At 47.1% G+C, this 16,619-nt stretch overlaps 1 protein-coding gene across 2 annotated transcripts in view; it reads left to right on the forward strand.

Moving 5' to 3' along the window:
• LOC137525711 (hemoglobin larval subunit beta-1-like) overlaps positions 1-15,114 on the forward strand; it is a 113,461-nt gene extending 98,347 nt beyond the window's left edge. For both annotated transcript variants that reach the window (XM_068246882.1, XM_068246880.1), the window contains exons 2-4: positions 11,001-11,159; positions 12,399-12,621; positions 14,956-15,114. In XM_068246882.1, the coding sequence (XP_068102983.1) occupies positions 11,068-11,159; positions 12,399-12,621; positions 14,956-15,084 (444 nt within the window). In that variant the 5' untranslated portion in view covers positions 11,001-11,067 and the 3' untranslated portion in view covers positions 15,085-15,114. The remainder of the gene's footprint in view (positions 1-11,000; positions 11,160-12,398; positions 12,622-14,955) is intronic.
• Positions 15,115-16,619: the final 1,505 nt, after the last annotated feature.

The raw sequence follows: 16,619 nt of genomic DNA on the forward strand, positions 1-16,619 counted from the left end.
TCAAACATCTTGTATGTGTATACATCAATCAGGTAGTGTAATTAGAGTACTGCTTCACACTGACGCACCAAACTAACTGTGTAACGCACCGCAAGTTACCAGCTGTTTGTGTAGTGACGGCCATGCTGGACTACTGCGCAACATGACGAGATTGCTCTTCCTCACTCGGTGATGTCAGGTAATGTGTGACTGCCTTCTCAACTTTCCATGGCATTGTTAAAAAGCTTACGTTTTGTTTTTAAATTACATTTTCTACTTGTAGCGGTACTTGTTCAGTACCGCTACAATGAGAATCCTGTGGAGGCGGGCAAGTCTGCCATTGTGACCCCGGGTAATGGCCGGGGAATGAGGGATGGAATCCGGTGTGGAGCCTGAGCAACGGCTACCACTACACATCCAAGGAGGGCAGCAGTCAGGCATGCACGCCCGCCCCAAGGTAGTGACCAAAAATAACAATACAGGAGGACTATCGAGGGCTTGCTGTATTTGAAATGAATGTACTTTAAATCCTTTAACGAGAACCAGTTATGGCGGGCAAATATGACACCACATTCCTTTCACGAGAATCATATGGAGGCGGGCAAGTCTGCCATTTGTGACCCCGGGTAATGGCCGGGGAATGAGGGTTGGAATCCGGTGTGGAGCCTGAGCAACGGCTACCACTACACAGGCAAGGAGGGCAGCAAGCAGGCATGCACGCCCCGAGGTAGTGACCAAAAATAACAATACAGGAGGACTATCGAGGGCTTGCTGTATTTGAAATGAATGTACTTTAAATCCTTTAACGAGAACCAGTTATGGTGGGCAAAGATGACACCACATTCCTTTCACGAGAATCATATGGAGGCGGGCAAGTCTGACATTGTCACCATGGGCAATGGGCGGGGAATGAAGGTTGGATTCCGGCCCGAAGTGAGAGCCTGCTGAGACCCATGCTGTAGCTGCCCTGACCGTGCTTTGCAGACCAGGCATCTGTGATCAGACGGACCCTTCACCCAGCGGAAGACAAACCAAGTCGAAAGCATTTGCCAAGAATGTTTTACGGAGGGCAAGTTTTTTGCCTTTTTTTCAATTGTTTGAAACTGTAGATGGTTGTATTTTTAAATTGTTTTAAAATGTAGATGGTTGTATTTTTAAATTGTTTTAAAATGTAGATGGTTGTATTTTTAAATTGTTTGAAAATGTAGATGGTTGTATTGCGTTCCGGAGTTGGAGCCTGAGAAACGGCTACCACCGAACATCCAGGCAAGGAGGGCAGCAGGCAGGCATGCACGCCCGCCCCAAGGTAGTAACCAAAAATAACAATACAGGACTCAGGAGGACCTTTTGAGGCCCTAATTGTAATGAATCAACTTTAAATCCTTTAACGGGAATCCGTTATGGAGGGCAAGTCTGATGGTGCCTTCACTGCGATTCACCAGGTTGGTCTCCGGCGAGAATCTGTTATGGAGGTCAAGTCTGCCATCGTGACCACTGACCATGGCTAATGGCGGGGGAACCCTTCCTGGTGTGATTCCGGTCCGGAGTTGTAGCCTAACAGACGGCTCCCACCACACATCCAGGCAAGGAGGGCAGCAGGCAGGCATGCCCGCCCCGAGGTAGTGACCAAAAATAACAATACAGGAGGACTATCGAGGGCTTGCTGTATTTGAAATGAATGTACTTTAAATCCTTTAATGAGAACCAGTTATGGTGGGCAAAGATGACACCACATTCCTTTCACGAGAATCATATGGAGGCGGGCAAGTCTGACATTGTCACCACGGGTAATGGGCAGGGAATGAAGGTTGGATTCTGGCCCGAAGTGGGAGCCTGCTGAGACCCATGCTGTAGCTGCCCTGACCGTGCTTTGCAGACCAGACATCTGTGATCAGATGGACCCTTGACTAGTGTTGGGTGAACAGTGTTCGCCACTGTTCGGGTTCTGCAGAACATCACCCTGTTCGGGTGATGTTCGAGTTCGGCCGAACACCTGGTGGTGTTCGACCAAACTGTTCGGGTTCGCCCGAACGGCTCAATGCCTGGCCGAACAGGGCCCCTGTTCGGCCGAAGAGGGCGCTGTTCGGCCGAATACGGCCCCCCTATGGGGTCGCAGGCATAAGGGGGGAGCATGCCCCGATCGCGGGGGGGGGGGGGGGGGGGTTGGAAATTCCCCCCACCCCCTCCGCTAGCGCTCCCCCCTCTGCCCCGTTCCGATACAAAAGTTTAAGGAAAGTAAAATAATACCGGTGGTAATGGCTGGCAGTGGCACTGTGAAGTGAGTCAGGAGGAGGAGTCCGGAGAGTGACGCGTTGAGGGAGGCCGGGCAGCGGGCGGTTCAGCGGTAGTACCCTTGTGGTACTTCCGCCCTTTCTCTGACCTCACGTCCTCTGCGTGATGACGCATACGAGGGTACGCGTGACGCGTACCCTCATATGCAGAGGACGTGAGGTCAGAGAAAGGGCGGAAGTACCACAAGGGTACTACCGCTAAACCGCCCGCTGCCCGGCCTCCCTCAACGCGTCACTCTCCGGACTCCTCCTCCTGACTCACTTCACAGTGCCACTGCCAGCCACTACCACCGGTATTATTTTACTTTCCTTAAACTTTTGTATGGGGAAGCGGGCAGAGGGGGGAGCGCTAGCGGAGGGGGTGGGGGGAATTTCCGACCCCCCCCCCCCCCCCCGCGATCGGGGCATGCTCCCCCCTTATGCCTGCAACCCCATAGGGCCCCCAAAAGCGGGATGTTCGGGGAGTTCGGGGTTCGGCCCGAACTTGCCGAACATCGTGGCCATGTTCGGCGAACGTTCCCGAACCCGAACATCCAGGTGTTCACCCAACACTACCCTTGACCCAGCGGAAGACAAACCAAGTCGAAAGCATTTGCCAAGAATGTTTTACGGAGGGCAAGTTTTTTGCCTTTTTTTTCAATTGTTTGAAACTGTAGATGGTTGTATTTTTAAATTGTTTTAAAATGTAGATGGTTGTATTTTTAAATTGTTTTAAAATGTAGATGGTTGTATTTTTAAATTGTTTGAAAATGTAGATGGTTGTATTTTTCAATTGTTTAAAACTGTATCCATTCAAGTGCAAGTTATGCACTGACTGCCAGGTATAATGTGCAGTCACAGATGCAGTGAAAGGTATGCAGTGACTGCAAACAGCCGTTTGTGTAGTGACGGGCATGCTGGACTGGTGCGCACCATGACGAGAGTGCAGGTGATGGTGGCTTTTCCGCCCATATGGTCGCCCGGCTGATGTAGCTGAATGACAGAACAGTGACTGTCCAGCTGATCAAATTTGGTCTGACCACAATGAAACAACGACCTTATTATCTTTGGTGTGCCACCCCCACCCGAGACACTCATATAGCCGGCGGTCATTGCTTCATTGTGATACGCAAGCCCCTTCACCGCGGCAAGGTAAAGATCACGAAGGGGGATGGGCACATGTACATGCCTTTTGTTTTTTTGTTGCAGCCGCCTGCAGTTCAGCCAGAAAAATTAGGCAGGCATGTGCACACCCCAGAAAAATTAGTATAGCGGCCGCTGCTAGCAGCGGCCTTAAAAATTCTGGAATCCGCCTAGAGTCCTGGACCCTGGTGGTGGTGGCGGAGAAGGCAGCCAGGCGGCCTGCGGGCAGAGATGCTGTGTGTGGGGACTGACTTAGTCTTCGGTCGTGCAATATCCCTCAGGGATCCATGCCTCGTTCATTTTGATAAAGGTCAGGTACTGAACACTGTCATGACTTAGGCGACTTCTCTTCTCAGTGACAATGCCTCCAGCTGCATTGAAGGTCCTTTCTGACAGGACGCTTGCGGCAGGGCAAGAGAGAAGTTGTATGGCAAATTGGGACAGCTCTGGCCACAGGTCAAGCATGCGCAACCAGTAGAGCAAGGGTTCATCGTCGCTGCTCGCAGTCGCAGTGTGTACATCCACACTTAAGGCCAGGTAGTCGGCTACGTGCCGGTCCAGGCGTTGGTGGAGGGTGGATCCCGAAGGGCTACTGCGAGGCGTTGGACTAAAGAATGTCCACATGTCCGACATCACCCCGAGATCGCTGGAGCGTCCTGTCCTTGCCTGCGTGGACTGGTGAGGAGGAGGAGGAATACTGCCAGTGGTACCTTTATTGCGTTGTACTGTCACATCACCCTTAAATGCATTGTAAAGCACCATTGACAGCTTGTTCTGCAAGTGCTGCATCCTTTCCGCCTTGTGTTGAGTTGCTAACAGGCAGGGGCGTAGCAATAGGGGGTGCAGAGGTAGCGACCGCATCGGGGCCCTTGGGCCAGAGGGGCCCCGAAGAGCGCTCCTTCAACTACAGTATTAGCTCTGTATTGGCCCTGTGCTCATAATAATCACTTCTATAGATATTTTGAATAGTAGTAATCATTAACACACTGTTCCCCATCCCCCTCTTGCACCCCTGACACTGTAGTTGCCATTGGCAAGTTTTGGTGCACCGTATCAATTGTTATGTATAGAGTGCTTGGGGGGGCCCCATAGTAAAACTTGCATCGGGGCCCTCAGCTCCTTAGCTACGCCACTGCTAACAGGTCTGCCACTTTGTGCCTGTACCGAGGGTCTAGTAGCGTGGCCACCCAGTACAGGTCATTCGCCTTGAGTTTTTAGATACGGGGGTCCCTCAACAGGCTGGACAACATGAAAGAGTCCATCTGCACAAAGTCGGATCCAGACGTACTCTCCATTTCCTCTTGCTCTTCCACAGTGACGTCACGCAACTCCTCTTCCTCCCCCAAGCCACGAACAATACCACAGGAACGAGGAGCAGCAGAAGCCCCCTGTGACGGCTGCTGCGGTTGTTCTTCTGCCGCTGCCGCCTCTTCCTCCTCCACAGAAACACCTTCCTCATAATCATCCGAGTCTGACTCCTCTCCTTCTCCACACCTCTTCTTCCTCCTCCTCCCCCCTCTGTGGTGCCGCAGGTGTTGAGGAAACCTGTGGTTCGGCTGAAAATTGGTCCCACGACTCCTCCTGCCGTAGCTGTTCCTGTTCCCGCTCCTCCACAGCTTCATCCACCACTCTACGCACGGCACGCTCCAGGAAGTAAGCGTAGGGGATCAAGTCGCTGATGGTGCCTTTAGCGCGACTCACCAGGTTGGTCACCTCCTCAAACGGCCGCATGGTCCTGCATGCATTTCGCATCAGTGTCCAGCTGTTGGGCCACAACATCCCCATCTCCCCAGATTGTGTCCTTCTACTGTAGTTGTACAGGTACTGGGTGACGGCTTTCTCCTGGTCTAGCAGGCGAGAGAACATGAGCAGGGTGGAATTCCAGCGAGTCGGGCTATCGCATATCAAGCGTCTCACCGGCAAGTTGTTTTTCCGCTGAATGTCCGCAAAGAGTGCCATGGCTGTATAAAACCGCCTGAAATGCCCACACAACATCCAGGTCTGCTTCAGGACGTTCTCTAAGCCTGGGTACTTTGAGACAAATCTTTGCATGACCAGATTCAGCACATGTGCCATGCAGGGTACATGTGTCAGCTTTCCCAAATTCAAACCGTAAAGGAGATTGCTGCCGTTGTCACACACCACGTTGCCGATCTCCAGCTGGTGCGGGGTCAGCCATTGCTCCACCTGTTTGTTAAAAGCAGCCAGGAGAGCTGCTCCAGTGTGACTCCCCGCTTTGAGGCAAGACATGTCTAAAATTGCGTGACACCGTCGTACCTGGCATGCAGCGTAGGCTCTGGGGAGATGGGGCTGTGTAGCTAGAGAGGAAGAGGAGATGGCAGCACCGCTAGAGTTCAACTGACACTCAGTTGAGGAGGAGGAGGTTGACAGCGAAGAGGATGTAGCTGGAGGAGAAGGAGAGGAGGTGGCAGGAGGCCTGCCTGCAAGCCGTGGAGGTGTGACAAGTCGGTCCGCTGAACAGCCACGTACTCCCTGCTTGCTTGCCATCGGTCACCAGGTTGACCCAATGGGCTGTGTACGTAATGTAGCAGCCCTGCCCGTGCTTGGCAGGCCAGGCATCCGTGGTCAGATGGACCCTTGACCCAACGCTCTTCGCAATAGATGACACCACTTGCCTCTGAACTGCACGGTACAGTTTGGGTATGGCCTTTCGTGAAAAATAAGTGCGGCCTGGTATCTTCCACTGCGGTGTCCCAATGGCCACAAAATTACGGAACGCCTCTGACTCCACCAGCTTGTATGGTAATAGCTGGCGAGCTAATAGTTCCGCCACACCAGCTGTCAGACGCCGGGCAAGAGGGTGACTGGCCGAAATTGGCTTCTTCCGCTCAAAGACTTCCTTCACGGACACCTAGCTACTGCTGTGGGCAGAGGAGCAGGAACCGCTCAAGGGCAGAGGCGGTGTGAAGGAGGGTGGCTGTAAAGGTTCAAGGGAGAAAGCGGATGAAGACGATGCGCCTGAAGGAGGAAGAGGAGAAGGAGGGTGGCTTGTCTTTTGAGGGGTGCTGCTTTTCCTCAGGTGTTCTTCCCATAGCTGTTTGTGCCTTCTCTCCAGGTGCCTTTGTAAGACACTTGTCCCTACGTGAGAGTTCGCCTTTCCACGGCTCAATTTTTGCTGGCAGAGACAACAGATGGCTTTGCTCCGATCTGAGACACACACGTTAAAAAATTTCCAAACCGCTGAGCCCCCCTGGGGTGATGGCTCTACGGTGGCATCAGCAGCTGACGTTGAAGGGCATGTTGGCTGGCTGGCCATAGCTGGCGATACATGGCGCCGGACACTGCCCCCAGCTGTTTCTGAGGATGAGCTCCCTCTGCTTCTATCATGGAGTCGTCTCCTCCTACTCCTCTCTGGCTCCCCCTCTGACCAGGGGGGTCATCTCCTCTATTGGGAACATACGTGGCATCCGTATAATCGTCATCATAATCCTCCTGCCTAGCTTCGCTTTCCTCAGACAACTGCACCAACTTCAGGTGGTTCATCATGCCCCTCCTCACACATTACGTCCATACTATTGCCACCTAACTCAGACGTATGAGGTGGTGTACCTGCGCCTTCTTCTTGTTGTTGCAGTAGTGGCTGTGAATCAGTGATTTCACCACCACCACCACCAAATAACTCCTGTGAAGTGTCAAATGCAGCGGATGTGGTACTTGTACTAGCGCTGGTAGTACTGGCTGCGGGAGATGAGGTCTTCTGTGTTAAATACTCAAGCACGTCCTCACAATTTTGGGAAGTGATGGCACGTGCCTTCTTCTGAGCACTGTACTTTGGTCCAGGTCCGCACGAAATCACAGCAACACCACCTCGCACAGACCTGCCAGTGCCAGGTGGCCTTCCTCTGGGTCTTCCTCTACCTCTTCCTCTACCTGGTTTGTCCATTTTGTCCATCTCGGGGGGAAGCTAGGTATATGCAGTGAGGTGAGTTCACTCAACAGAAAAGGTAGATATGCAGTGAGGTGAGTTCACTCAACCCAAAGGTAGCTATATATGCAGTGAGGTGAGTTCACTCAACCCAAAGGTAGTTATATATGCAGTGAGGTGAGTTCACTGAACACAAAAGGTAGCTATGTGCAGTGAGGTGAGTTCACTCAACCCAAAGGTAGCTATATATGCAGTGAGGTGAGTTCACTCAACCCAAAGGTAGTTATATATGCAGTGAGGTGAGTTCACTGAACACAATAGGTAGTTAGATGCAGTCAGCTAAGGTTCACTCAACCCAAACGTAGTTATATGCAGTGAGGTGAGTTCACTCTACAGAAAAGGTAGATATGCAGTAAGGTGAGTTCACTCAACCCAAAGGTAGTTATATATGCAGTGAGGTGAGTTCACTCAACACAAAAGGTAGTTATGTGCAGCGAGGTGGGTTCACTCAACACAAACGTAGGTGTATGCAGTGATGAGGTGGGTTAACTAAACACAACAGGTACTAGTAGTAGGTAAATGCTGTACTGGGTAGGTAGTACAATGTGCAGCTCCCTGTCACACACACACAGGTGTCACTGAATGTGCTGCTGAATGCTGGTGGGCTGCTGGCAGTGGGACACACACATTATGAATTAGCAATGCTGTCTAAACAACACAAGTGTCTCACACACACAGGTAGTAGTCACTGAATGTGCTGCTGCTGCTGGCAGTGGGGTACACGGTATGAATTAGCAATGCTGTCTAAAAAACACAAGTGTCTCACACACACAGGTAGTCACTGAATGTGCTGCTGCTGGCAGTGGGACACACAGTATGAATTAGCAATGCTGTCTAAAAAACACAAGTGTCAGTTTCAAACACAGAAAAAAAAAATTGATCACACGATCAGGATGAGCTCTGAAAAGAGCTTTTCTGGGGCGCTATTATAGCAATAAGATTCAGCTAAGCAAGCTAAGAAGGCAAGAGCCTGACTAATCTGTCCCTAGGAGAACAAGTCTGCAGCAGCTGTCCCTATTCTGTCTCTAGCAGGCACACGAGTGAGGATAATGGCCGCCGGAGCCTGCCTTATATAAGGGGGGGTGGGGCTCCAGGGCTAAGTATAGCCGGATTGGCTACAATGCGCCTGCTGACTGTGATGCAGAGGGTCAAAGTTGACCCTCATAGAGCATTATGGGGCGAATCGAACTTCCGGGAAAGTTCGCCTTCGCCGGCGAAGGCGAACCACCCGATGTTCGCCTGGCGAACCGTTCGGCCCATCTCTAGTCTTGAATTGAAAAAAGTCAGTAAAATTCTGATAAAATATTTATTAAAACAAGAAAACAATTCTGGTTACCAGTGGCGTAGCTAAGGAGCTGTGGGCCCTGATGCAAATTTTACAATGGGGCCCCCCAAGCACTCTATATATAACAATTGATATGGCGCACCAAAACCTGCCAATGGCAACTACAGTGTCAGAGGTGCAAGAAGGGGATGGGGAACAGTTTGTTAATAATTATCACTATTCAAACTATCTATAGAAGTGATTATTATGTGCACAGTACCACTAGAGAGCTAATACTGTAATTGAGGTAGGGCCCTTCAAGGTCCCTCTGGCCCAAGGGCCCCAATGCGGTCGCAACCTCCGCCACCCCTATTGCTATGCCCCTGCTGGTTAAGCTTCTTTAATTTAATGGCAGGGGCTGCCATTAAAGTTGGAAAAAAATTGCAGAAAATGACAGATACAGTATTTCATTAATTTACTACGACATAATTATTGTTGAAACATATACTTATTGAAATTATTAGGGCTTGCAGTGCTGGGTGAGGGCTGGAACCCACTAGAGCGATTTTTTTGAGCATTTAGGGAGCGCTTTAAATCGCTAGCGCTTTCCCTAAACGCTCTGCCAACGTAAGTGAATGTAACAAATTCCACAGCAGCGATTGCGATTAGCAAAATCACAATCGCAGGACATGCAGGATTTTGGGAGCGTTTGAACTTCAATGTAAAGTATATAAGCGCTGGCAAATCGCTCATGAATCGATACACATATCGATTTGTGTGCGATTTTAAATTACTGCACACTGTAAAAAAAATGATGATACATTGAAAGGACCAATCATAATTAAAATCGCTAATCGCAAATCGCTACACAATCGCTGGCAAAAAGCTTACACTTTTTAAAATCGCTCCCAAAAGAGCCAGAAAATGCACTTGAAATTGTTAACAAAACGCTAATTAAAAACGCTAGTGATTGCGCTAGCATTTTCATTTGCAATTTGTAGTGGGTTCCAGGCCTAAAGGAAGATTTCCTATACAAAGGGCATGGTTATATTGCATTACCAGCTCTTTGCTAGTTATTCCTGCAAACATTGCCTGGGTCATATCAGGGTATAGCAATGGCTTGCAAATAGTCATGATAGAGATCACACAATTATTCACAGGCATAATTGTGCAGGTATATTTGCAGATTACATTTTTAAGGCATGGCAGTGGCTCCTGCTAGTCATGTTCAATTTGTGACTTCAGGTTATTTCAGAGCTATTTTAATGGTCTTGTAAAAAAATCAGCTTAGGAATACATACAAAATACAGTTAACAAATTCAGTAATTTCAGTACTTTTCAGCAAAATTTTAAAAGCATTCAGGGCTCATTCACATTGCATTCCGCTTGCGTTAGCATTCGCGTTGGGTTGTTTTTTTAGCAATTTTTTTTTTATTTCAGGTGCTTGGGTGGGTGTTCTGTTTTTGTGAAAAGCCCTTTTCTGAGGTCTCTTTCACACTAGCGCCCTTTTCTTGCGTTTTAACGCAAAGTCCAAACTTTGCATTACCCGAGGTAAAATGAAAGTCCATAGACTTTCATTTTACCTTTTACACCCGATGCTGCGTTTTGGTGCATTTCGGTTCAACGCACCTGGAAGCGTTGAACAGCCAGGAGTCAGCGTTTTCCCGTCAGGCGAATAATAGCTAACGGTGCTGATTGCGTCGACATGCCGCAGGCCATTCAACGCATGCAGAACGGCTCCTGCACGTGTTGTCTAATGTGAAAGTGCCCTAAGCACTTTTCATAAGCATTTTTTTAATTCACTCCCTGACGCAAGTTTCCCTTTGATCCGGAAAATAATAAATACAATGTACTTATTCTTTAAAACACGAATGCAATCGCTCCACAAAGCGATTTTGTGAGCATTTAGCGCTTTTCCTATACCTTCCATTATAGCAAAATCGCCCCCAAAATGGTCAGGGCACCGCTTTGCTGAACGCACAGCGCACGAACAGCACTGATATGAACGTTCTCACAGAGATTCATTGCACAAGCGTTTTGGGGGGCGATTTTAAAAACCGTTGGTGCTTGAAAAAAGGCCGAAAACCCCTCTAGTGTGAACGAGCCCTAAAAGCAAAGTGTGCTGCACTGTTAATTATTCTAGAATAGTGCAGATCTCCATGCTGAAAATAACTTTATTGATAATTCATGAGTGATAACAGTTTGGCTAGTGGTGTATACGCCAGAGTTTGCCAGGGCAGCAGCTTATTGGCCATTTTGCAGAGTTGTGCTGGTTTGTATTCTGCAGAGGTCAGTGAGATGTAATCAGGCTGGAGTGGGGAGAGGGACAGTGACTCAGCAGGAATCCGCCTTGGGTGGGCTTTACAAAGTTTGCTATAAAAAGCCATTTTTCTCCTAGAACTACACACAGCCTACAGAGCAATAGCATCACCTCTAAAGCCACCAAGTCCCAACTAGCTGCAACAATGGTTCACTGGACTGCTGAAGAGAAAACTGCCATCACCTCCACCTGGAGCAAAGTTGACCTGGAAAACGATGGCCATGATGCTCTATGCAGGTAATAACTAATGACTTGGATTTAGAATACTGCTAATCTAATTCTATTATTGAAGCACAACTGAAGTGAGAAGAATATGGAGGTCGCCATATGTATTTCCTTTTAAGCAATACCAGTTGCCTGGCAGCCCTGCTAATCTTTTTGGCTGGAGTAGTATCTAAATCACACCAGAAACAAGCATGCAGCTAATCTTGTCAGATCTGACAATGAGGTCACAAACCTGATCTGCTGCATGCTTGTTCAGGGTCTATGGCTAAAAGTATTAGAGGTTCAGCAGGCTAGCCAGGCAACTGATATTGCTTAAAAGGAAATAAATAAGGCAGCCTCCATATCCCTCTCGCTTCAGTTGCCTTTTAAGTTTACATTTAACAGACATTTTGCCGGTTTTTTTTTTTTTTCGGTTTTTTTTTTAACTTTCAGCAGTTGATTTGTTTTATCTTCCTACATTCAGGCCTAATTTTATTTTCTCAAAAATCTATGAAAGCTGAATATCTTAAATGGAAAACATAGTTTTCTTATTGGGTTTATTTATGAAACTGTATTTATATAACCGGGAAAAATTAAATATTCTAAGTGAAAACATAATGAGTGACTTTGGAGCTCCGTCTTTTGATATGACTGTCAGGTTGTGTAAGCACCAGAAGGTCTTTGTGTGAGGGCCCATTCACACTTAAAAGCGCAAAACGGTGGTGCCTAGCGCTTCCGTTTTGCGCAAGTGATTTTTACTGCGACTAGTAAAATCTCTGTACACGTCAGAGCGATTCAGATCGATCCCGATCAGCGCTTTATTAAGCACTGCACCGCGTTCGCTCCGGCAACATGCTGCAAGTAGCACGTTTTGCGATTGGCGCTAATCGCCTGTGATTGGTGCCAGTTGCAGCAGTGATATTACTGCCATAGGGTTAGAGTAGCACTATCGCTTTAAAAAACACTTCAGTGATTAGCGGGAATCGACGGCTAATCACCGTAGTGAGAACGGGCCCTGTTGGGAGGTAATGATGAGATATCTCCATAGTAAACATGGGGGCTATTCATCAGTCACCATCAAGCTTTGGTAATGTTATGGCTTTCTTTAAAGAAAGTAAAGAAAGACTTTTCTGCTGATACAACTTCACAGACAAAACAAGTACAGCAACACAGCAATGAAAAGTTTGAATTAATAGATTTATAATCCCAGTCATGGCAAATAACAAATGGGATAAATATATGATGCATGTGTATTTTGTTGTGTTTTATTAGGTTGCTCCTCACCTACCCCTGGACTCAGAGGTATTTCAGCAGCTTCGGAAATCTCTCCAGTGCTTCTGCTGTTTCTGGTAATTCCAAGGTCCATGCCCATGGCAAGAAGGTGATTGGTGCCATTGACAAAGCCGTTCATCATCTGGATCATGTGAAGCACACCCTGGCTGCCCTCAGCAAGCAGCATGCTGAGGAGCTCAATGTGGATCCCGAGAACTTCAAGGTACAAAACCTATACATATACCTAACGGTATACACATACAGCCAATTATCAGGATAATGAAAAGGCAACTAGGGCGTAGTAATAGGGGTTGCAGAGGTTGCGACCGCAACGGGGCCCTTGGACCAAAGGGGCCTCGAAGGGCCCTCCCTCAACTACAGTATTAGCTCTCTATTGGTCCTGTGCTCATAATAATCACTTCTTTAGATACTTTGAATAGTGGTAAGGTAATCATTAACAAACTGTTCCCCATCCCCTTCTTGCACCTCTGACACTGTAGTTGCCATTGGCAGGTTTTGAAGCGCCGTATCAATTGTTATGTATAGAGTGCTTGGGGGGCCCCATTGTAAAACTTGCATCGGGGGCCCACAGCTCCTTAGCTACGCCACTGAGTCAATTACCAATATATTGTGCCATGACAGTGCATATAATACTGAATGAGTGGGCTCATAGTAGTAGTATTTAGGAAGTAAAACATACCCTCAACTTAGTTCAGATGATTTTTTAGTTAAACTGGGGACACAGAACCTTTCTTAGACTAGTATTGCCATCTAAGTGTATTCACATTCCTTTCACTTCATGTTGCTATAGGCTGTGACAGACAACCATAAAAAATTTTTTTTACGTATGTGAAGAACTTATAACCTTAATCAGGTTTGTTTGCTGTCTGTGTTGCTTTTGGAGAGATGTACTCACTTCATGCTATTAAATAAATGGTATCGAGGGAATAGTAGGGATGCCTCACCAATAAGGACACAAGTGACAATAAAAGTCAAAACGTGACCACTCACTTATCAATTTTCCCTGCCAATTCCTGGCAGGTTCGATCACTTTGATTGTGTCTGCCATAGATCGATGCCCCAACATGCCTACCCAATTGTAATTTTGATCAATTTCAATCAAAATGATCAATTATACCAGTCAAAAAATCTGTCTCGAACAGGGGCGGTAGGATCGGTAGTAGATAGATGGCCCACAGGGTTGCACTGCATCGAGTAGTGCAACGCTGTGGTTTGAAAGATATACAATAGATTTCATGCTGAAATCTATTGTATATCTATTTGTAGTGTGTGCAAAGAGTCGATCCCTCCTTAACCAGATTCTGGGAGGGATTGATCTTTTGACCACATTGGGTAGTCATCTATTTGTATATGGCTTCCCCGTTTTGTGCTGTAGCCAAAACTAATTTAACCACTTGTTGTTCCTCATGGACACAATATGGTGTCATCTCGTGAGCAGGGAGATTAGACAGGAGCTTGCACAAGCGAGCTCCCTTCACTATAAACAAATGGCCCCAGCGATCAGCCTGCCATTGGCTGATCAGCACTGGCAGGCTGTTCTTTTGATTTATAATAAAAAAGTAAATGAAAAAAGCGCTGACATCTGGCGCTGTACAGATTATATTGTCTTGTCACTAACAGTCCCTCTGATTGTCTCCCAGTCCCTGCCATAGCCATATAATGTAATGTAGTGTAGGGCCAATTTAGGGGGGTAAGGGGGAGATAAAATGAAAAAAAAAATGTTTTTTTTAATTAATTAAAAAAAAAATGCAGCAGCAATCAGATACCACCAAAAGAAAGCTCTTTTAGCGAGAAACAGAGGAGGTAAATTTCATTTGGGTGGTAAGTTGTATGACCGAGCAATAATCTGTTAAAGTTGTGAAGTGTGGAATTGTAAAAAAAACGGCCTGGTCAGCAGGGGAGTATAAACCTCTGGTCCTCAAGTGGTTAAAGCTTTTGGCATATTTTCTTTAAATTGAAACACACTATTCAAATCGCATATATTTCATTGTGTTTACTAGTTTTCACATGCCAGCATGTTATATATTGTTGTTTAGGAAGGTTTTCCCTTACTATTTGATGAGAAGATCTACTCTCTGAAGGGAGTGAAATGAGTTGCCACAGCTGCTGAAGCTGCTGTTCTTTGCTGGTTTGATGCCCTCTGGCCACAGAAACCACAGAAAGCATGTGGCATTCTGAGGTTAGGTTGTGTCATGCTGAAAAAGGCCCATCAGCTCTTCACGTGGTAATACTGGAGCTGCTTAATGATTTAGTCTGAACAGTTAATCAACTGAAATATGAATAAGGTGACAACTGCTTCTCATACTTTTCCCCATATTTTAAACGAATAGGAAAATATCTAATCATATAACAATACGTAGCAAAAATAGGCTGGTTAGCAAAAAGTGATGCATATAGCCATGCAAACTCAAATCATAGTGTGGTACTTGGAGTTTATGTATAAAGCCAATCATCTACCAATCATCTGTGTTTCTAGTTTTTGCATAACCTGCTGAATTTCTGTGCCTTTGATGCGTATTTGTTGTTCCATTCACAGCGTTTTGTTGATGTGCTGATCATCGTTTTGGCCAGCAAGCTGGGAGCTGCATTCACCCCTCAAATCCATGCTGCCTGGGAGAAGTTCAATAATGTCCTGGTGGCTGCTCTGAGCCATGGCTATTACTAAATCTCTGTGCCATGATTAAAAATCTCCTTTCACACTCCTACACCATGAGAATAAAATATCCTTTAATTACATTTCTGTGTTTGCTTCTATTTCTTCACAATTATTTTAGTTGAAACACACCTTACGTGAGAGTAATATGGAGCCTGCCACATTAATTTCCTTTTAAACAATATAAATTGCCTGGCTATCCTTCTCATCATCTGTCTCTAATACTTTTAGTTGTAGACACTGAACACGTATGCATGACTGGACATCACAACTGATGTCTGACTGTATTAGCTGCATGCTTGTTTCAGGTGTGTGATTCAGACTCTACTGAAGCCAAAGACATCATAAGGACTGCCAGGCAGTAGCGTAGCAATAGGGGGTGAAGAGGTTGCGACCGCACTGGGAAACTTGGGCCTGAGGGGCCCTCCCTCAACCACAGTATTCGCTCTCTATTGGTCCTGTCCAGGGCCAGCGCTTCCATAGAGGCAAAGGGGGCAGTTGCCCCAGGGCCCCAGAGCCTGTAGGGGCCCACCAACGTGTCTCCACTTCAGCTTACCTGTGCTCCCGGGGACCCTGCAATGGAGTAATGAAGGACTGACAGAGGAGCGTGCCTCTGTCGAACACATTGCAGCAGCCCTTGAGGGCACAGTTAAGTTGGAGTGTGATCTGGGGGGAGGTGGTAGCCGGCTCAGGGGCCCTAGGGGAAATTTGGCTGCAACAAAGGGCCCCAATACTGCTTTTTTGTCACGAGGGTCTGTCGGTGGGCCCCCAGGTTAATCTTGCCCAGGGGCCCCATTTTCGCTAGAACCAGCCCTGGTCCTGTCCTGGTAATAATGACTTCTATTGATGCTTAAAATAGTTGTGATCATTAACAAACTGTTCCCCATCCCCTTCTTGCACCTCTGACACTGTGGTTGTCCTTGGCTAGTTTTGGTGCGTCGTATTAGTGTGTATTGTTATGTATAGAGTGCTTGGGAGGGCCCAGTGTAAAACTTGAACCGGGTCCCACAGTTCCTTAGCTACGCCACTGCTGCCAAGCAAATGGTAATGTTCAAAAGGTAATACATATGGTGTTTATCTCTATTTCATCACAATTGTGTATATACCGGTAGTTAACATAAAGTCATCAGCTGCACAGCAGGTGGCCAGTAGTCCTGTGTTTCTTATAGGACTCCAACAACCATCTTATGCATCTGTAAAGAAATAGGCTGACAAAGGTGCATTACCTTAGTAACACAATCTCTCCACCAATTCCACCGTCACAAATAACAACCGTTTCTGTTATATACACAAGGCTCACCAGATGTCAGTAAACTCAGGCTCTATACAACAACCGCCAAGCACTGGATCAAAGTCTTGCAGCTTGCTGTAACATCACCTCAAAACAGAAGCATCGATCATAGCGTAGCAAATAGATTTATTTTAAAGTAGAAACTTAGGTGCACCCACAATTGTAGATCAGCAAACAGCCTATAACAGTATGTGTAGTCATCCGGCCAGGTCTCTAGCAGTGTTCTGCATCTGCCTGCCGCCTACTGCTGCTATGC

Source organism: Hyperolius riggenbachi, chromosome 7, assembly GCF_040937935.1.
Source record: "Hyperolius riggenbachi isolate aHypRig1 chromosome 7, aHypRig1.pri, whole genome shotgun sequence".
NCBI classification, from domain to species: domain Eukaryota; kingdom Metazoa; phylum Chordata; class Amphibia; order Anura; family Hyperoliidae; genus Hyperolius; species Hyperolius riggenbachi.